The sequence below is a fragment of the Tachyglossus aculeatus genome, chromosome 8, assembly GCF_015852505.1.
Source record: "Tachyglossus aculeatus isolate mTacAcu1 chromosome 8, mTacAcu1.pri, whole genome shotgun sequence".
NCBI classification, from domain to species: Eukaryota; Metazoa; Chordata; class Mammalia; order Monotremata; family Tachyglossidae; genus Tachyglossus; species Tachyglossus aculeatus.
The window spans coordinates 39119034-39141869 of NC_052073.1; the positions used below are offsets into that span (position 1 = coordinate 39119034).

General features: G+C 49.3%; 1 protein-coding gene across 1 annotated transcript in view; it reads left to right on the forward strand.

Annotated features, from left to right (window-relative positions):
* The first annotated feature begins 8778 nt into the window (after nucleotides 1–8778).
* NDRG3 (NDRG family member 3) overlaps nucleotides 8779–22836 on the forward strand; it is a 28494-nt gene continuing 14436 nt past the window's right edge. The window contains exons 1-6 of the mRNA XM_038750145.1: nucleotides 8779–8825; nucleotides 15575–15677; nucleotides 16684–16719; nucleotides 20841–20946; nucleotides 21137–21257; nucleotides 21347–21409. Of these exons, the coding sequence (XP_038606073.1) occupies nucleotides 15621–15677; nucleotides 16684–16719; nucleotides 20841–20946; nucleotides 21137–21257; nucleotides 21347–21409 (383 nt within the window). The 5' untranslated portion in view covers nucleotides 8779–8825; nucleotides 15575–15620. The remainder of the gene's footprint in view (nucleotides 8826–15574; nucleotides 15678–16683; nucleotides 16720–20840; nucleotides 20947–21136; nucleotides 21258–21346; nucleotides 21410–22836) is intronic.

Here is a 22836-nt window from a genome sequence, read left to right on the forward strand (position 1 = left end):
CTGGCGGGCTCTGTGTTGCTTTTTTTACGAACGAGTGATAGCCGCCCCCGTTACCCCGCAACTCCAAGCGCTTAGTCCAGTGCTCTGCGCACGGGAGGCGCTCAGTAAATAGGATTTGAGTGAACTCCACACACCCTCGCCACGGAGGGCCGCTGGCTAAGGCAGGGGGGATGAAGACTGTGAGCCCCATGCGGGACAACCTAATTGCCTTGTATCTGCCCCAGCGCTTAGAACAGTGCTTGGCACATAGCGCTTAACAAATACCAATATTATTATTATTATTATTAATAATAAAGGACAAATATTTGAGGTCCAACCCGACAATATTATTAGTATTATTAATAAAGGACAGACATTCGAGGTGCAGCCCGATCATCTTGTATCTACCCCTGCGCTTAGAACAGTGCGTGGCACATGGTAAGTGTAGAGTAATAATGGGAATATTCATTCAATCGTTTATTATCATCATCATCAATCGTATTTATTGAGCGCTTACTGTGTGCAGAGCACTGGATTAAGCGCTTGGGAAGTCCAAGTTGGCAACATAGAGAGACAGTCCCTACCCAACAGTGGGCTCACAGTCTAAAAGGGGAAGACAGAGAACAAAACCAAACTGACAAAATAAAATAAATAGAATTATTTAATCCACATTTTACAGATGAGGTAACTGAGGCCCAGAGAATAATAATAATAATAATAATGATGATGATGATGGCATTTGTTAAGCGCCTACTATGTGCAAAGCACTGTTCTAAGCTTGGGGGCGGGGGGGAGACGAGGTAATCAGGTTGTCCCCCGTGGGGGTCACAGTTTTAATCCACACTTTACAGATGAGGTAACTGAGGCCCAGAAAATAATAATAATAATAATAATAATAATGGCATTTGTTAAGCGCCTACTATGTGCAAAGCACTGTTTTAAGCGCTGTGGGGGAGACGAGGTAATCAGGTTGTCCCCCGTGGGGGTTACAGTTTTAATCCACACTTTACAGATGAGGTAACTGAGGCCCAGAAAATAATAATAATAATAATAATGATGGCATTTGTTAAGCGCTTACTATGTGCAAAGCACTGTTTTAAGCGCTGGGGGGGGGGGACGGGACGAGGTAATCAGGTTGTCCCCCGTGGGGGTCACAGTTGTAATCCACACTTTACAGATGAGGTAACTAAGGCCCAGAAAATAATAATAATAATAATGGCATTTGTTAAGCGCCTACTATGTGCAAAGCACCGTTCTAAGCGCTGGGGGGAAGACGAGGTAATCAGGTTGTCCCCCGTGGGGGTCACAGTTTTAATCCCCATTTTACAGATGAGGTAACTGAGGCCCAGAAAATAATAATAATGATGATGGCACTTGTTAAGCGCTTACTATGTGCAAAGCACTGTTCTAAGCGCCCGGGGGGAGACGAGGTAATCAGGTTGTCCCCCGTGGGGGTCACAGTTTTAATCCACATTTTACAGATGAGGTAACTGAGGCCAAGAGAATAATACTACTAATAATAATAATGGCATTTGTAAGCACTTACTATGTGCAAAGCACTGTTCTAAGCGCTGGGGGGGAGACGAGGTAATCAGGTTGTCCCCCGTGGGGGTCACAGTTTTAATCCCCATTTTACAGATGAGGTAACTGAGGCCCAGAAAATAATAATAATAATGATGATGGCATTTGTTAAGCGCCTACTATGTGCAAAGCACTGTTCTAAGCGCCCGGGGGGAGACGAGGTAATCAGGTTGTCCCCCGTAGGGGTCACAGTTTTAATCCACATTTTACAGATGAGGTAACTGAGGCCAAGAGAATAATACTACTAATAATAATAATGGCATTTGTAAGCACTTACTATGTGCAAAGCACTGTTCTAAGCGCTGGGGGGGAGACGAGGTAATCAGGTTGTCCCCCGTGGGGGTCACAGTTTTAATCCCCATTTTACAGATGAGGTAACTGAGGCCCAGAAAATAATAATAATAATGATGATGGCATTTGTTAAGCGCCTACTATGTGCAAAACACTTTTAAGCGCTGTGGGGGAGACGAGGTAATCAGGTTGTCCCCCGTGGGGGTCACAGTTTTAATCCCCATTTTACAGATGAGGTAACTGAGGCCCAGAAAATAATAATAATGATGATGATGGCACTTGGTAAGCACTTACTATGTGCAAAGCACTGTTTTAAGCGCTGCGGCGGGGAGACGAGGTAATCAGGTTGTCCCCCGTGGGGGTCACGGTTTTAATCCCCATTTTACAGATGAGGTAACTGAGGCCCAGAGAATAATAATAATAATGATGATGGCATTTATTAAGCGCTTACTATGTGCCAAGCACCTTTCTAAGCACTGGGGAGGTTACAAGGTGATCAGGTTGTCCGGGGCTCACAGTCTCCATCCCCATTTTACAGATGAGGTAACTGAGGCCCAGAGACGTGACTTGCCCAAAGTCACACAGCTAAGTGGCAGAGCCAAGATTAGAACCAATTACCAATGAACATAGTAAGCGCCCAACAAATTCCATCATTATTATTATTATTCATTCAGAGATATTTACTGAGCACTTACTGTGTGCAGAGCCCTGTACTAAACACTTGGAAAGTACAATTACTATGTGACGGGCACTGTTCTAAGCACTCGGCCAATAAAAGATAGCAAATACCTCTGTGTCCTCATCTATAAAATAGTAATAATAATAATAATGGTATTTAAGTGCTTAGTGTGTGCGCCAAGCACTGTTCTAAGCGCTGAGGTGGATACAAGGTAATTAGGTTGTCCCACGAAGGGCTCACAGTCTTAATCCCCATTTTACACAGGAGGGAAATGAGGCCCAGAGAAGTGAAGTGACTTGCCCAAGGTCACCCAGCAGACACGTGGCGGAGCCGGGATTAGAACCCAGGACCTCCGACTCCCAAGCCCGGGCTCTTTCCACTAAACCGTGCTGCTTCTCTAAGCCACGAGGAGAAGGAGTGGGATGATGATGATGATGAAGCAGCGTGGCTTAAAGGAAGGAGCCCGGGCTTGGGAGTCGGAGGATGTGGGTTCTAATCCTGACTCCGCCACTAATCTGCTGGGTGACTTTGGGCAAGTCACTTGACTTCTCTGTGGCTCAGTTCCCTCATCTGTCAAATGGGGATGAAGACTGTGAGCACCACGGGGGGACAACCTGGTTACCTTGTATCAACCCCAGTACAAGCAGTGTGGGTCAGTGGAAAGAGCCCGGGCTTTGGATTCAGAGGTCATGGGTTCGAATCCCGACTCTGCCACATGTCTGCTGTGTGACCTTGGGCAAGACACTTCACTTCTCTGAGCCTCAGTTACCTCATCTGTAAAATGGAGATTAACACTGAGCCCCACGTGGGGTAGCTTGATCACCTTGCATCCCCCCCAGTGCTTAGAACAGTGCTCTGCACATAGTAAGTGCTTAACAAATGCCATTATTATTATTATTATTAGAACAGTGCTTGGCACATAGTAAGCCCTTAACAAACATCATCATCATTATTATTATTAGTATCCCTACCCAATAACAGGTTCACAGTCTAGAAGCCTTGGGCAAGTCACCTAACTTCTCTGAACCTCAGTTCCTTCATCTGTAAAATGGGGATGAAAACTGTGAGCCCCCCGTGGAACAACCTGATCACCTTGTATCCCCCCCCAGCACTTAAAACAGTGTTTGGCACATAGTAAGCACTTAACAAACACCATCGTTATTATTATTATCATTGTCCCTATCCAATAACGGGCTCACAGTCTAGAAGCCTTGGGCAAGTCACTTCTCTGGGCCTCAGTTTCCTTATCTGTAAAATGGGGATGAAGCCTGTGAGCCCCACGTGGGACAATCTGATTACTTTGTATCTCCCCCCCCCCCCCAAGTGCTTAGAACAGTGCTTGGCACATAATAATAATGGCATTTATTAAGCGCTTACTATGTGCAAAGCACTGTTCTAAGCGCTGGGGAGGTTACAAGGTGATCAGGTTGCCCCACATGGGGCTCACAGTCTTAATCCCCATTTTACAGATGAGGTAACTGAGGCACAGAGAAGTGAAGTGACTTGCCCAAAGCCACACAGCTGACAATAGGCGGAGCCGGGATTCGAACCCATGACCTCTTACACATAGTATGCGCTTAACAAATGCCATCATCATAATTATTAGAATTCTCTATATTCTCTATTATAATTATTAGTCTTCTCTAATAATTATTAGAGAAGCAGCGTGGCTCAGTGGAAGGAGCCCGGGCTTTGGAGTCAGAGGTCATGGGTTCAAGTCCCGGCTCAGCCAATTGTCGGCTGTGTGACTTTGGGCAGGTCACTTCACTTCTCTGTTCATTTGATTGTATTTATTGAGTGCTGTGTGCAGAGCACTGTACTAAGCGCTAGGGAAGTCCAAGTTGGCAACATATAGAGACGGTCCCTACCCAACAGCGGGCTCATAATCAATCAATCAATCAATCATATTTATTGAGCGCTTACTCTGTGCAGAGCACTGTCCTAAGCGCTTGGGAAGTACAAGTCGGCCTAGAAGTCTGTGCCTCAGTTCCCTCATCTGTAAAATGGGGATGAAGACTGTGAGCCCCACGTGGGACAACCTGATCACCTTGTATCCCTCCAGCGCTTAGAACAGTGCTTTGCACAGAGTAAGGGCTTAACAAATACCACCATTATTATTCGAAGGGTGATACAGACAATAAAAAATATGTATATATGTTTGTACATATTTTTTACTCCATTTATTTATTGATTTTATTTGTACATATCAATTCTATTTATTTTATTTTGTTAGTATGTTTGTTTTCGTTCTCTGTCTCCCCCTTTTAGACCGTGAGCCCACTGTTGGGTAGCGACTGTCTCTATATGTTGCCAGTTTGTACTTCCCAAGCGCTTAGTACAGTGCTCTGCACATAGTAAGCGCTCAATAAATACGTTTGATGATGATGATGATGATAAAACAAATAGACAGGCGTTAATACCATCAAAATAGATAAAAAGAATTACAGATGTATATATATATAATATATATACTGTTACTGCATATATATATATAATATATACAGTGTATATATGTATATATATACAGCATATATATATATACGTATATATATGTATATATGCATACAGTGTATATATGTGTATATATATATACGTATATATGTATATGCGTGTGTGTGTGTATATATATATATATAGATATATATATACTGTTATTGAAGTAGGGTGCAAAACAGGTTAACTGGTGTAAATCAGCCGCAGGGTTCGTGTACCCAAGGTGATGACAGAGATGGGAAAAATGACTCGGAGTCATGAGTTCAGATGGAGCCGTAAAGAAGGAAAGTGGCCACCTGCCCGTTCACCTCCCGGGAGAGGTCCGAGTGACAAGCAGCCCCGATCCCAGCCGCTTCTTCCTCTTTTATTGGGTTTCAAATCCGGGCTACACCAAGGATTCCCGAGAGTTGTGCCGCACGTGAGGCCTTGGCATTCCTAGATCCCAAGTTAAAGTGCAACCGTTTGTCATGGTTTGGTTAGTGTTAAAATCCCTGTTTACAAGATCAATCAATCAATCGTATTTATTGAGCGCTTACTGTGTGCAGAGCACTGGACTAAGCGCTTGGGAAGTACAGGTTGGCAACATATAGAGACGGTCCCTACCTAACAGTGGGCTCACAGTCTAGAAGGGGGAGACAGAGAACAAAACAAAGCATATTAACCAAATGAAATAAATAATGGAATAAATATGTACAAATAAAATATGTATATTTATATTTTATATATTTGTTTATAATATGTATTTTTATTTATATTTTTTACAAATATAAATATATTTATATTTATATATATTTTTTTTCTCTGTCTCCCCCCTTTTAGACTGTGAGCCCAATGTTGGGTAGGGACTGTCTCTATGTGTTCCCAATGTGTACTTCCCAAGCACTTAGTACAGTGCTCTGCACATAGTAAGCGCTCAATAAATATGATTGATTGATTGATATATGTAATCGCATTTATTGAGTGCTTACTGTGTGCAGCCCACCGTACTAAGCGCTTGGGAAGTCCAAGTTGGCAACATAGAGAGACGGTCCCTACACAACAGTGGGCTTACAGTCTAGAAGGGGGTGACAGACAACAAAACAAAACGTATTAACCAAATAAAATAAATAGAATAAATATGCACAAATAAAATAAATGGAGTAATATGTACATATATACATAAGTCATGTGTGTGTGGAATTCATTCATTCAATCGTAGTTATTGAGCGCTTACTGTGTGCAGAGCACTGTGCTAAGCGCTTGGGAAGTACAGGTTGGCAACATCTAGAGACGGTCCCTACCCGACAGTGGGCTAACAGTCTAGAAGGGGAAGACAGAGAACAAAATCAATCAATCAATCGTATTTATTGAGCACTTACTGTGTGCAGAGCACTGTGCTAAGCGCTTGGGAAGTACAGGTTGGCAACATCTAGAGACGGTCCCTACCCAACAGCGGGCTCACAGTCTAGAAGGGGGAGACAGAGAACAAAACAAAACATTAAGCAAATAAATAGAATAAATATGTACAAATAAAATAAATGGAGTAATATGTACATATATACATAAGCATGTGTGTGTGTGGAATTCATTCATTCAATCGTATTTATTGAGTGCTTACTGTGTGCACAGCACTGTACTAAGAGACGGTCCCTACCCAACAGCGGGCTCACAGTCAAGAAGGGGGAGACAGAGAACGAAACAAAACATGTTAACCAAATAAAATAAATAGAATAAATATGGACAAATAAAATAAATAAATAAATGGTCAACACAGAATGGGGACATTCCAGACAGAGAGGAGCCACTTTGGTTGATGTTACTTTACAAACACTGGAGTGCTTTCGGTCTGCACAAAATAAAGGGTTACTGTTGCTATGCCCAAGATGGAGTCAGTCATGCCAAGGTCCCTGGCGGACAACAATACACATCATGAATAAAATAGGGTAATAAATGTGTTATTCATTCATTCAATCATATTTATTGAGCGCTTACTGTGTGCAGAGCACTGGACTAAGCGCTTGGGAAGTACAAGTTGGCAACATACAGGGACGGTCCCTACCCAACAGTGGGCTCACAGTCTGTTATAATTATTATGCCAAGGAGCGGGTCGGGGGGGCCGTCTCTATATGCTCCCAAGCGCTTAGTACAGTGCTCTGCACACGGTAAGCGCTCAATAAATACGACAATGAATGAGGGTTTGCGGAGTGTTTTGTCAATGCATTATTTTGTCAATGATGTGCATCTAGCTTTACCTGTATCTATGTATACACGTTTGTATGTATTTATTACTCTATTTATTTATTTAACTTGTACATATCTATTCTATTTATTTTATTTTGTTAATATGTTTGGTTTGGTTCTCTGTCTCCCCCTTCTAGGCTGTGAGCCCACTGTTGGGTAGGGACCGCCTCTATATGTTGCCTCTTGGGGGTGGGGGGCGAAGGGGCGGGGGTCCCTTCTAGTGATAAGGCACAGTATACCCACTGTTGGGTAGGGACCATCTCTATAGGTTGCCAACTTGTACTTCCCAAGCGCTTAGTACAGTGCTCTGCACACAGTAAGCGCTCAATAAATATGATTGATTGATGGATTGATTGATTGATTATTTATTCTGATGACTTGACACCTGTCCACATGTTTTGTTTTGTTGCTTGTCTCCCCCTTCTAAGCTGTGAGCCCGTTGGTGGGTAGGGACCGTTGCTATATGTTGCCAACTTGGACTTCCCAAGCGCTTAGTACAGTGCTCTGCACACAGTAAGCGCTCAATAAATACGATTGAATGAATGAAAAGCACATTTATTACCCTATTTTATTCATGATGTGTATTGTTATCCGCCAGCAAGACTGTGAGCCCACTGTTGGGTAGGGACCGTCTCTATACGTTGCCAACTTGGACTTCCAAGCGCTTAGGTACAGTGCTCTGCACACAGTAAGCGCTCAATAAATACGATTGAATGAATGAAAAGCACATTTATTACCCTATTTTATTCATGATGTGTATTGTTATCAGCCAGCGAGACTGTGAGCCCACTGTTGGGTAGGGACCGCCTCTATATGTTGCCAACTTGGACTTCCCAAGCGCTTAGTACAGTGCTCTGCACATAGTAAGTGCTCAATAAATACGATTGAATGAATGAATAACACATTTATTACCCTATTTTATTCATGATGTGTATTGTTGTCAGCCAGCGAGACTGTGAGCCCACTGTTGGGTAGGGACCGCCTCTATATGTTGCCAACTTGGACTTCCCAAGCGCTTAGTACAGTGCTCTGCACACAGTAAGCGCTCAATAAATACGATTGAATGAATGAATAACACATTTATTATCCTATTTTATTCATGATGTGTATTGTTATCAGCCAGCAAGACTGTGAGCCCACTGTTGGGTAGGGACTATCTCTATATGTTGCCAACTTGGACTTCCCAAGCGCTTAGTACAGTGCTCTGCACACAGGAAGCGCTCAATAAATACGATTGATTGATTGATTGATTGCTCTGCCCACAGGAAGCGCTCAATAAATACAATTGAATGAATGAATGAATGAATGAGCTTGGGCCCACGGCAGGGAGAGGGCTGAGGGAGCGATGGGGGGAGGGGCGGGAGGCTCCCCATTGGTCGGCGAGGAAAGAACTACAAACAAGATGGCGGCCCCGCCCGCTCCCCGCGCCGCCGCCATGTTCTTCGTAGTTCTGCGGGAATCCGTCCTCACGGCGCAGGCGCCGACGGCCGCGCCTGCGCACACGGCGCCGGCGGCTGCGCCTGCGCACATCGCGCCTCCTCCCCGCCCCCCCCACCGCCTTCGCGGCCTGTCCATCATCCAGGTGAGTCCTTGCGGCCCGGGGCGCTGAGCCGGACCTATCATTCATTCATTCATCCATTCATTCAATCAATCGTATTTATTGAGCGCTTACTGCGTTCAGAGCACTGTACTAAGCGCTTGGGAAGTCCAAGTTGGCAATATATAGAGACGGGCCCGGGGAGAGACCCCCCACCCAAGCCCCAGGACCCCCAAGGGGGCTCCTGCCCTTCCCCTGCTCCCTCGTTTATTCAATAATAACAATAATAATGGCATTTATTAAGCGCTTAGTATGTGCCAAGCACTGTTCTAAGCGCTGGAGAGGTTACAGTAATAATGATGGTACTTGTTAAGTGCTGACTATGTGCAAAGCACTGTTCTAAGCGCTGGTCTACTTGTTTTGTTGTTTGTCTCCCCCTTCTAGACCGTGAGCCCGCTGTTGGGTTGGGACCGTCTCTATATGTTGGCAACTTGGACTTCCCAAGCGCTTAGTACAGTGCTCTGCACCCAGTAAGCGCTCAGTAAATACGATTGAATAATAATAATAATGATGGCATTTGTTAAGCGCTTACTATGTGCAAAGCACTGTTCTAAGCGCTGGGGGGGATACAAAGGTGATCAGGTTGCCCCACGCGGGGCTCACAGTCTTAATCCCCATTTTACAGAGGAGGTAACTGAGGCTCAGAGAAGTTAAGTGACTTGCCCAAGGTCACACATTCAGGCGTGTGGTGGAGCCGGGATTCGAACCCTGAATGTCCGTCTCCCGCTTTTAGATTGTGAGCCCACTGTTGGGTAGGGACTGTCTCTATGTGATGCCCATTTGTACTTCCCAAGCGCTTAGTACAGTGCTCTGCACATAGTAAGCGCTCAATAAATACGATTGATTGATTGATTGATTGTTGGGTAGGGACCGTCTCTATATGTTGCCGATTTGTGCTTCCCAAGCGCTTAGTACAGTGCTCTGCACATAGTAAGCGCTAAATAAATACGATTGATGATTGATGATGTTGCCAAATTGTACTTCCCAAGCGCTTAGTACAGTGTTCTGCCCACAGTAAGCGCTCACTAAATACGATTGAATGAATGAATGACAAGGTGATCAGGTTGCCCCCCGGGGGGCTCCCAGTCTTCATCCCCATTTTCCAGGTGAGGCCACGGAGGCCCAGAGAAGTGAAGTGACTTCCCCAAAGTCACCCAGCTTTCAGTTGGCGGAGCCGGGATTAGAACCCATGACCTCCTACTCCAAAGCCTGGGCTCTTTTCTCCGGGTGATCAGGTTGGCCCCCCGGGGGGCTCACAGCCTTCATCCTCATTTTGCAGGTGAGGGAACTGAGGCCCAGACAAGTTAAGTGACTTGTCCAAAGTCACAGTCGTGTTGATGGAGTGCCGGCTGTGTGCAGAGCACTGCAGTAAGCGCCCTGCGCCTCCGTGTCCCTGCCCAAACGGTCCCCGGCTCCCCCTGGACGGACGGACCGACGGCCCCCTGCCCCCACCGCCAAACCCACGGAGGCCTCAACGACCCCCAAGACCCCTCCGCCTTCCCTCCTTCTCCGCCTTCCCTCTCTTCTTCCTTCTGCCCCCCAGCCCTTTACCTTCCCCCCTCACCCCTCCTTCTTTGCCCCCATCCTTCTTTTCTCCTTATCTCTCCCCCTCCCCACCTCATTCCTCTTCATTCCCCATCCCTCTTCCTTCCCGCCTCATCCATCTTCTTTACCCCTCCTTCCTCTTCCTTCCCCCCTCATTTCTCTTCCTTCCCCCCATCCCTCTTCCTTCCCCCATCTCTCTTCTTTCCCCCCTTATTCCTCTTCTTTCTCCCCTCATCCCTCTTCCTTCCCCCCCTCATTTCTCTTCCTTCCCCCCTCATTTCTCTTCCTTCCCCCATTCCTCTTCCTTACCCTCTCATCCCTCTTTCTTCCCACCTCATTCCTCTTCCTTCCCCCCACTCCTCTTCCATCCTCCCATTCCTCTTCTTTTCCCCCGCATCCCTCTTCCATCCCCCCCATTCTTCTTCTTTCCCCCCCCATTCTTCTACTTTTCCCCCTCATCCCTCTTCCTTCCTCCCTCTTCCCTCTTCCTTCCCCCCTCATTTCTCTTCCTTCCCCCCATTCCTCTTCCTTACCCTCTCATCCCTCTTTCTTCCCGCCTCATTCCTCTTCCTTCCCCCCACTCCTCTTCCATCCCCCATTCCTCTTCTTTCCCCCCGCTTCCCTCTTCCATCCCCCCCATTCTTCTTCTTTTCCCCCATCCCTCTTCTTTTCCCCCTCATTCCTCTTCCTTCCCCCCTCATCCCTCTTCCTTCCTCCCTCATCCCTCTTCCTTCCCCCCTCATTCCTCTTCTTTCCCTCCTTATCCCACTTCCTTCCCCCCTCATTCCTCTTTCTTCCCCCCTCGTTCCTCTTCTTTCCCCCCTCATCCCTCTTCCTTCCCTCCTCATCCCTCTTCCTTCCCCGTCCCTCTTCCTTCCCCCCTCATCCCTCTTTCTTCCCCCTCATCCCTCTTCCTTCCCCCCTCATTCCTCTTCTTTCCCCCATCCCTCTTCCTTCCCCCCACCCCTCTTCCTTCCCCCACGCCTCTTCCTTCCCCCACGCCTCTTCCTTCCCCTACCCCTCTTCCTTCCCCCATCCCTCTTCCTTCTCCCCTCATTCCTCTTCCTTCCCTCCTCATTCCTCTTCCTTCCTCCCCATTCCTCTTTCTTAATAATAATAGTAATGATGGCATTTGTTAAGCACTTACTATGTGCCGAGCACTGTTCTAAGCACTGGGGGGGATACAAGGTGATCAAGTTGTCCCACTTGATCCCCACAGTCTTGATCCCCATTTTACAGATGAGGTAACAGGCCCAGAGAAATTAAGTGACTTGCCCAAGGTCACACCGCTGATAACTGGTGGAGACGGGATTCAAACCCATGACCTCTGACTCCAGAGCCCGTGCTCTTTCCATTGAGCCACGCTGCTTCTCTGTCTTCCTGCCTCATTCCTCTTCCTTCCCTCCACTCCTCTTCCTTCCCCCCATTCCTCTTCTTTCCCCCCCTCATTCCTTTTCCTTCCCCCCTCGTTCCTCTTCCTTCCCCCCTCACTCCTCTTCCTTCCCCCATTCCTTTTCTTTCCCCTCCCATCCCTTTTCCCTAATCAGGTTGGACACAGTCCATGTCCCACATGGGGTTCACAGGCTACAGAAGCCCAGAGAAGTGATTTGCCCAAGGTCACACAGCAGACAAGTGGCAGAGCTGGGATGTTGCCAACTTGTACTTCCCAAGCACTTAGTACAGTGCTCTGCCCACAGTAAGTGCTCAATAAAGATGATTGAACGAATGAATGAGTACCCAGTCGGTCAGGTCAGACTCTTCTGAGCGCTTAGTACAGCAGAATAGAAGCAGCGTGGCTCAGTGGATAGAGCCTGGGCCTTGGAATCAGGGGTCATGGGGTCAAATCCCAGCTCCGCCAATTGTCAGCTGTGTGACTTTGGGCAAGTCACTTCACTTCTCTGGGCCTCAGTGACCTCATCTGAAAAATGGGGATGAAGACTGTGAGCCCCCCGTGGGACAACCTGATCACCTTGGAACCTCCCCAGCGCTTAGAACAGTGCCTTGCACATAGTAAGCGCTTAATAAATGCCATCATTATTATTATTATTTATTTATTAGAACCCCCAGGCCCGGGCTCCGTCCACTAAGTCACGCTGCTTCTCGCCCTTTTCCACGGACAGCTCTGAGACTCCCCGCCCCAACACCCCTCTCTCCTCCCCCCATCATTAGAGAAGCAGCGTGGCTCAGTGGAAAGAGCCCGGGCTTTGGAGTCAGAGGCCGTGGGTTCAAATCCCGGCTCCGCCACTCGTCAGCTGGATGACTTTGGGCAAGTCACTTCACTTCTCTGGGCCTCAGTTCCCTCCTCTGTCAAATGGGGATGAAGACTGGGAGCCCGCCGTGGGACCACCCGATCACCTTGTAACCTCCCCAGCACTCAGAACAGTGCTTTGCACATAGTAAGCGCTTAATAAATGCCATTATTATTATTATTATCATCCTTTCACATTCAGGGGGTCTTTCCCCACAGCACCTGTATATACGTATATGTGTTTGTCCATATTTATTACTCTATTTATTTTACTTGTACCTATCTATTCTATTTATTTTATTTTGTTAGTATGTTTGGTTTTGTTCTCTGTCTCCCCCTTCTAGACTGTGAGCCCACTGTTGGGTAGGGACCGTCTCTAGATGTTGCCGGCTTGTACTTCCCAAGCGCTTAGTACAGTGCTCTGCGCACAGTAAGCGCTCAATAAATACAATTGATTGATTGATTGGGGCAGCTGAACTTGTGACTGCAGGGGGGAGTCCTTCAAGGAGGCATCTGGCAGTCCTCAAAGCCCTTCTCGGGGGGCACTCGGTGGTAGACTGTGAGCCCACTGTTGGGTAGGGACTGTCTCTATATGTTGCCAGCTTGGACTTCCCAAGCGCTTAGTACAGTGCTCTGCACACAGTAAGCGCTCAATAAATACGATTGATTGATTGATTCAGGAGTCCCGCCCGGTTTGGGCTCGACTAGGCCCAACAGTAGTCAGGAGCCACCTTGGCCCAGCCCGCCAAGGGCGAGTCCTCTGTCAATCAATCAATCAATCAATCGTATTTATTGAGCGCTTACTATGTGCAGAGCACTGTACTAAGCGCTTGGGAAGTACAAATTGGCAACACATAGAGACAGTCCCTACACCCAACAGTGGGCTCACAGTCTAAAAGGGGGAGACAGAGAACAGAACCAAACATACCAACAAAATAAAATAAATAGGATAGAAATGTACAAGTAAGATAAATAAATTAATTAATAAATAGAGTCTCTGTCGGCCCCCTGAGAAGCTTGTGTGGCCACCAATTCACAGCTCCTCGTGGCCCAGGCACGGCAGGGGCAGAACTGGAGAAGGAGCGTGGCCTAGTGGGTAGAGGATTTCATTCAATCGTATTTACTGAGCGCTTACTGTGTGCAGAGCACTGGACTAAGCGCTTGGGAAGTCCAAGTTGGCAACATACAGAGACGGTCCCTCCCCAACAGCGGGCTCACAGTCTAGAATTTGTATTTAAGCGCTTGCTAGGTGCCGGGCACTGTGCTAAGCGCTGGGATCGCCACAGGGAAGCAGCGTGGCTCGGTGGAAAGAGCCCAGGCTTTGGAGTCAGAGGTCAATCAAGCAATCAATCAATCGTATTTATTGAGCGCTTACTGTGTGCAGAGCACTGGACTAAGCGCTTGGGAAGTCCAAGTTGGCAACATATAGAGACGGTCCCTTCCCAACAGTGGGCTCACGGTCTAAAAGGGGGAGATGGGGAACAAAACCAAACATACTAACAAAATAAAATAGATAGAATAGATATGTACAAGTAAAATAAATAGAGTAATAAATATGTACAAACATATATACATATATACAGGCGCTGTGGGGAAGGGAAGGAGGTAAGATGGGGGGATGGAGAGGGGGACGAGGGGGAGAGGAAGGAAGGGGCTCAGTCTGGGAAGGCCTCCTGGAGGAGGTGAGCTCTCAGTAGGTCATGGGTTCAAATCCCGGCTCCGCCACTTGTCAGCTGTGGGACTTTGGGCAAGTCACTTCACTTCTCCGGGCCTCAGTTCCCTCATCTGGAAAATGGGGATTAAGACTGTGAGCCCCCCGTGGGACACCCTGATCACCTTGTAACCTCCCCAGCGCTTAGAACAGTGCTTTGCACAGAGCCCTTAACAAATATGAACGTTATTATTATTATTATTACAGGCTAATCAGGGTGGACCCAGTCCCTGTCCCACGTGGGGCTCACAGTCTTAATGCCCCATTTTACAGATGAGGGAACCGAGGCCCAGAGAAGTGAAGGGACTTGGCCGAGGTCACACAGCGGACGAGAGGAGAAATCAGGGTTAGAGCCCATGTCCTCCTGACTTGTACTTCCCAAGCGCTTAGTACAGTGCTCTGCACACAGTAAGCGCTCAATAAATACGATTGATGATGATGATGATGACTCCCAAGCCTGGGCTGTACTTGTACTTGCCAAGCGCTTAGTACAGTGCTCTGCACACAGTAAGCGCTCAATAAATACGATTGATGATGATGATGATGACTCCCAAGCCTGGGCTGACCTTGTACTTCCCAAGCGCTTAGTACAGTGCTCTGCGCACAGCAAGCGCTCAATAAATACGATTGATGATGATGATGACGACTCCCAAGCCTGGGCTCCAGCCACTAGGCCACGCAGCTTCTCGTCACGGGCAGGGAACGTGTCTGCCGACTGTGTCGGATGTAGTCGCCCAAGTGTTCAGTACAGTGCTCTGCACACAGTAAGCGCTCAATAAATACGATTGATGATGATGATGACTCCCAAGCCTGGGCTGAACTTGTACTTCCCAAGCGCTTAGTACAGTGCTCTGCACACAGTAAGCGCTCAATAAATACGATTGATGATGATGATGACGACTCCCAAGCCTGGGCTCTAGCCACTAGGCCACGCAGCTTCTCGTCACGGGCAGGGAGCGTGTCTGCCGACTGTGTCGGATGTAGTCGCCCAAGCGTTCAGTACAGTGCCCTGCACGCAGGAAGCGCTCAGTCAAGCCATCGACGGATCGGGAGTCCCCGGGGACGAAGAGCCGGGGACCGCGAACAAGTCGGCGATCGGGTTCGGGGGCGCCTTGATTCCCGTCCTTCCCGTCTCGCCCGCCCGCTTCCGACGCGGGGAGAGGAACGGGAGCCGGGGGTCCGGCCCTTCCCGGTTCCCTGATCCGCCCTCTCTCCCGCCTCCCGGCCCAGGGTCGCCGACCGCCCGCGGATCCCGCGGGGACCCTCGCCCGCCCTAATGGAGGAGCTTCAGGACGTTCAGCTGACGGAAATCAAGCCCCTCCTGAACGACAAGGTGAAAACCGGAGGGTCCGACGGGTGGGCACGATCCCATCCCACCCTGGGCGGGATAGGGTCTGTCCGTTGGCACGCACGCCGAGGAGACGGGAGGGAGGGCCGGCCGGCCGGATGCAGGGGCGTCCAACAGATAGAAGTTGGTCTACGACCAATAAGTAGCCCCTGCCGCTCCCTACCCCGCTCGCCGGGCCGGTGATAGCCCTGCCCCTCCCTCCCCAAATCCCCAGCCCCCCGGCCCTGCGAATCCCCTTAGAGAAGCAGCGTGACTCAGTGGCAAAGAGCCCGGCCTTTGGAGTCAGAGGTCGTGGGTTCGAATCCCGGCTCCGCCACATCAATCAATCAATCGTATTTATTGAGCGCTTACTATGTGCAGAGCACTGTACTGAGCGCTTGCTGTCTGCTGTGCCACATGTCTGCTGTGTGACCTTGGGCAAGTCACTTCACTTCTCTGGGCCTCAGTGGCCTCACCTGTAAAATGGGGATGAAGACTGTGAGCCCCCCGTGGGACAACCTGATCACCTCGTATCCTCCCAGCGCTTAGAACGGTGCTTTGCACATAGTAAGCGCTTAACAGATGCCATCATCATCATCATCCCCCTGCAGTCGGGCGGGCCCTCGTGGGGAAACTGACTGCGTTTTCGCTTAGTCCAGTGCTCCGCACCCAGTAAGCGCTCAATAAATACGATTGATGATGAAGCACTAAAGTGTCTCCCCCTTTTAGACTGTGAGCCCACTGTTGGGTAGGGACTGTCTCTATATGTTGCCAATTTGTACTTCCCAAGCGCTTAGTCCAGTGCCCTGCACATAGTAAGCGCTCAATAAATACGATTGATGATGATGATGTTGCCAACTTGTATTTCCCAAGCGCTTAGTCCAGTGCTCTGCACACAGGAAGCGCTCAATAAACAGTGCTCTGCACATAGTAAGCGCTTAACAAATGCCATTATTATAATAAATATGATTGAATGAATTGAATGAATGATTTTTCCGCCTTCTGCCAACAGAATGGCACCCGAAACTTCCAGGACTTCGACTGCCAGGTAAAACCGGCGGGCCCTGAGGTGGGGGCCGGGGGGAGGGACCCCCAGAGGGGGGACCGGGGGGGACCCCCAGACCAGAAAGTGGATCCGCGTGGCTCAGTGAAAAATGCACGGGCTTTGGAGTCCAAGGTCCTGGGTTCAAATCCCAGCCCCGCCACCTGTCAGCTGGGTGACTTTGGGCCAGTCACGTCACTTTTTTTTTTTTTTTTAGCATTTATTAAGCGCTTAGTATGTGCAGAGCACTGTTCTAATCGCTGGGGAATTTACAAAGTGATCAGGTTGTCCCACGGGGGGCTCCCAGTCTTCATCCCCATTTTACAGATGAGGGAACTGAGGCCCAGAGAAGTTAAGTGACTGCCCAAAGTCACACAGCTGACGCTCAGTGGAAAATGCACGGGCTTTGGAGTCCGAGGTCCTGGGTTCAAATCCCAGCTCCGCCATCTGTCAGCTGGGTGACTTTGGGCCAGTCACGTCACGTTTTTTTTTTTTTTTTTTTAGCATTTATTAAGCGCTTACTATGTGCAGAGCACTGTTCTAAGCGCTGGGGAATTTACAAGGTGATCAGGTTGTCCTACGGGGGGGCTCCCAGTCTTCATCCCCATTTTACAGATGAGGGAACTGAAGCCCAGAGAAGTTAAGTGACTGCCCAAAGTCACACAGCTGACGCTCAGTGGAAAATGCACGGGCTTTGGAGTCAGAGGTCCTGGGTTCAAATCCCAGCTCTGCCACCTGTCAGCTGGGTGACTTTGGGCCAGTCACGTCACTTTTTTTTTTTTAACATTTATTAAGCGCTTACTCTGTGCAGAGCACTGTTCTAAGCGCTGGGGAATTTACAAGGTGATCAGGTTGTCCCACGTGGGGCTCCCAGTCTTCATCCCCATTTTACAGATGAGGGAACTGAGGCCCAGAGAAGTGAAGTGACTTGCCCAAAGTCACACAGCTGACGCTCAGTGGAAAATGCACGGGCTTTGGAGTCGGAGGTCCTGGGTTCAAATCCCAGCTCCGCCACCTGTCAGCTGGGTGACTTTAGGCCAGTCACGTCACTTTTTTTTTTTTAATTATTTATTAAGCGCTTACTATGTGCAGAGCACTGTTCTAAGCGCTGGGGAATTTACAAGGTGATCAGGTTGTCCCACGGGGGGCTCCCAGTCTTCATCCCCATTTTACAGATGAGGGAACTGAGGCCCAGAGAAGTGAAGTGACTTGCCCAAAGTCACACAGCTGACGCTCAGTGGAAAATGCACGGGCTTTGGAGTCCGAGGTCCTGGGTTCAAATCCCAGCCCCGCCACCTGTCAGCTGGGTGACTTTGGGCCAGTCACGTCACTTTTTTTTTTTTTTTTTTAGCATTTATTAAGCGCTTACTATGTGCAGAGCACTGTTCTGAGCGCTGGGGAATTTACAAGGTGATCAGGTTGTCCCACGGGGGGCTCCCAGTCTTCATCCCCATTTTACAGATGAGGGAACTGAGGCCCAGAGAAGTGAAGTGACTTGCCCAAAGTCACACAGCTGACGCTCAGTGGAAAATGCACGGGCTTTGGAGTCGGAGGTCCTGGGTTCAAATCCCAGCTCCGCCACCTGTCAGCTGGGTGACTTTAGGCCAGTCACGTCACTTTTTTTTTTTTTTTTTTAGCATTTATTAAGCGCTTACTATGTGCAGAGCACTGTTCTAAGCGCTGGGGAATTTACAAGGTGATCAGGTTGTCCCACGGGGGGCTCCCAGTCTTCATCCCCATTTTACAGATGAGGGAACTGAGGCCCAGAGAAGTGAAGTGACTTGCCCAAAGTCACACAGCTGACGCTCAGTGGAAAATGCACGGGCTTTGGAGTCCGAGGTCCTGGGTTCAAATCCCAGCCCCGCCACCTGTCAGCTGGGTGACTTTGGGCCAGTCACGTCACTTTTTTTTTTTTTTTTTAGCATTTATTAAGCGCTTACTATGTGCAGAGCACTGTTCTAAGCACCGGGGAATTTACAAGGTGATCAGGTTGTCCCACGGGGGGCTCCCGGTCTTCATCCCCATTTTACAGGTGAGGGAACTGAGGCCCAGAGAAGTGAAGTGACTTGCCCAAAGTCACACAGCTGACGCTCAGTGGAAAATGCACGGGCTTTGGAGTCGGAGGTCCTGGGTTCAAATCCCAGCCCCGCCACCTGTCAGCTGGGTGACTTTGGGCCAGTCACGTCACTTTTTTTTTTTTTTTTTTTAGCATTTATTAAGCGCTTACTATGTGCAGAGCACTGTTCTAAGCGCCGGGGAATTTACAAGGTGATCAGGTTGTCCCACGGGGGGCTCCCAGTCTTCATCCCCATTTTACAGATGAGGGAACTGAGGCCCAGAGAAGTGAAGTGACTGGCCCAAAGTCACACAGCTGACAAGTGGCGGAGCCGGGATTTGAACCCATGACCTCTGACTCCAAAGCCCGGGCTTTTTCCGCTGAGCCACGCTGCTTCTCACTTCTCTGGGCCTCAGTTCCCTTATCTGGAAAATGGGGGTTAAGACTGTGAGCCCCCCCGTGGGACAACCTGATCGCCTTGTAACCTCCCCAGCGCTTAGAGCAGTGCTCTGCACATAGTAAGCGCTCAATAAATGCCATTATTATTATTATTATCCGGCCCCCGCCCCTCTGCTCAGACTCACGCTGGCAGCACCTCAATTTTTCGTGTGGACAGCGGTTCTACCAGCTGCCCCGAGATGCCACCGCCCCTTCGGCCCGTCCCCGGGGGGAAGGCCACCTCACGCGGCGTCAACTGCGCATTGGCCGAGCACTTTCCGGCGGGCAGAGCACTGTTGTGAATGCTCGGACTCTCCCAAGCGCCGAGGACAGTGCTCTGCACAGAGTCAGCGCTCAATAAACACCGTCTATGACCGACGGGGACAGGTCACTAGAGTGAGAAGACACCATCATCATCAATCGTATTTATTGAGCGCTTACTATGTGTGGAGCACTGTACTAAGCGCTTGGGAAGCACAAATGGGCAACATATAGAGACAGTCCCTACCCAACAGTGGGCTCACACCATCCGTCTATCAGTCCATCAGGGGAAATTACCGAGTCCCCACTGTGCGCAGGACTGGGTGGTTAAACCAGAGAAGAGAAGCAGCGTGGCTCATCATCATCATCATCATCAATCATATTTATTGAGCACTTACTGTGTGCAGAGCACTGTACTAAGCGCTTGGGAAGTACAAGTTGGCAACATATAGAGACAGTCCCTACCCAACAGTGGGCTCACAGTCTAGAAGGGGGAGACAGAGAACAAAACCAAACATACTAACAAAATAAATAGAATAGATATGTACAAGTCAAATAAATAGAGTAATAAATATGTAATGATGATGATGATGGCATTTGTTAAGCGCTTGCTATGTTCAGAGCACTGTTCTAAGCGCTGGGGGTGGATACAAGGTGATCAAGTTGTCCCACATGGGGCTCACAGTCTTAATCCCCATTTTACAGATGAGGTGACTGAGGCTCAGAGAAGTTAAGCGACTTGCCCAAGGTCACACAGCAGACATGTGGCGGAGCCGGCATTCGAACCCATGACCTCTGACTCCAAAGCCCGTGCTCTTCTCCACTGAGCCACGATATACATATATACAGGTAACCCTGCTCAGTGGAAAGAGCCCGGGCTTTGGAGTCAGAGGCCATGGGTTCGAATCCCGGCTCTGCCACACGACTGCTGTGTGACCCTGGGCAAGTCACTTCACTTCCCTGGGCCTCGGTGACCTCATCTGGAAAATGGGGATGAAGATTGTGAGCCCCCCCGTGGGACAACCTGATCGCCTTGTAACCTCCCCAGCGCTTAGAGCGGTGCTTTGCAATCAATCAATCAATCAATCGTATTTATTGAGCGCTTACTATGTGCAGAGCACTGTACTAAGCGCTTGGGAAGTACAAATTGGCAACACATAGAGACAGTCCCTACCCAACAGTGGGCTCACCGTCTAAAAGGGGGAGACAGAGAACAGAAGCAAACATACCAACAAAATAAAATAAATAGGATAGAAATGTACAAGTAAAATAAATACATAAATACATAGGAAGCGCTTAATAAATGCTATCATTATTATTAAACCGAGGAGGTAGCAGGCGAGAGAGGGTCACGGGCACCTTGTCGTTGCAGGAGCATGACATCGAGACCCCCCACGGGGTGGTCCACGTCACCGTGCGCGGCTCGCTTCGGGGGAACCGGCCCGTCATCCTCACCTACCACGACATCGGCCTGAACCGTACGTCCGCCGGCCCGCACCCGGCCCCCAAGCCCCGTGACCCACCCCTAGTTCAGCCCTTATTGGACGCCCCCTACGCACGCATCCCCCCCCCCCCCCAGCCCGCTCCGGCCTCCCAGCCGGTTTCGGCGGGGCCGAGGCGAAGGGCGGTGGGGGGGTCCCCTGAGGGGTCCCTTTCCCCTCGTTGCAGACAAGTCGTGCTTCAATGCGTTCTTCAACTTCGAGGACATGCAGGAGATCACCCGGCACTTCGTCGTGTGCCACATCGACGCCCCCGGCCAGCAAGAGGCGGCACCCCCATTCCCATCCGGGTACGGGCTCCCGGCGGGGCGGGGGTAGGGCAGGTGGGCACACTCGCCCGCCATCGGCGTTGACCCAGCGGGCCCGTTCTGGTCTCCAGGTTCCAGTACCCCACCATGGACCAACTGGCCGAGATGCTGCCCGCCGTCTTGACCCACCTGAGGTACGGCCCCAGCTGGGGGGCCCTCCTGAGAGTTGCGGCGTCATCATCATCATCATCAATCGTATTTATTGAGCGCTGACTGTGTGCAGAGCACTGGACTAAGCCGCTTGGGAAGTACAAGTTGGCAACACACAGAGACAGTCCCTACCCAACAGTGGGCTCACAGTCTAAAAGGGGGAGACGGAGAACAAAACCAAACATACTAACAAAATAAAATAAATAGAATAGATATGGACAAGTAAAATAAATAAATAGAGTAATAAATATCATCATCATCATCATCAATCGTATTTATTGAGCGCTTTCTGTGTGCAGAGCACTGGACTAAGCGCTTGGGAAGTACAAATTGGCAACAAATAGAGACAGTCCCTACCCGATAGTGGGCTCACGGTCTAAAAGGGGGAGACGGAGAACAAAACCAAACATACTAACAAAATAAAATAAATAGAATAGATATGGACAAGTAAAATAAATAAATAGAGTAATAAATATCATCATCATCATCATCAATCGTATTTATTGAGCGCTTACTGTGTGCAGAGCACTGGACTAAGCGCTTGGGAAGTACAAATTGGCAACAAATAGAGACAGTCCCTACCCGACAGTGGGCTCACAGTCTAAAAGGGGGAGACGGAGAACAAAACCAAACATACTAACAAAATAAAATAAATAGAATAGATATGGACAAGTAAAATAAATAAATAAATAGAGTAATAAATATGTACAAACATATATCCATATATCCAGGTGCTGTGGGGAAGGGAAGGAGGTAAGATGGGGGGATGGAGAGGGGGACGAGGGGGAGAGGAAGGAAGGGGCTCAGTCTGGGAAGGCCTCCTGGAGGAGGTGAGCTCTCAGTAGGGCCTTGAAGGGAGGAAGAGAGCCAGCTTGGCGGATGGGCGGAGGGATTGGGGGCATTCCGGGCCCGGGGGAGGACGTGGGCCGGGGGTCGATGGCGGGACGGGTGAGAACGAGGTACGGTGAGGAGATTAGTGGTGGCAGAGGAGCGGAGGGTGCGGGCTGGGCTGGAGAAGGACAGAAGGGAGGGGAGGGAGGAGGGGGCGATGCGATGGATGGACAGCCTTGAAGCCCAGGGTGAGGAGTTTCTGCCTGATGCGCAGATTGATTGGTAGCCACTGGAGATTTTTGAGGAGGGGAGTAACATGCCCAGAGCGTTTCTGGACAAAGATAATCCGGGCAGCAGCATGAAGTCTGGATTGAAGTGGGGAGAGACACGAGGATGGGAGATCGGAGAGAAGGCTGATGCAGTAGTCCAGACGGGATAGGATGAGAGCTTGAACGAGCAGGGTAGCGGTTGAGATGGAGAGGAAAGGGCGGATCATGGCAATGTTGCGGAGCTGAAACCGGCGTCGATTGAGTGCGCCCCGGGTGCTGGAGGGGACGGTCAGCTCGGACCTCTCGCTTTC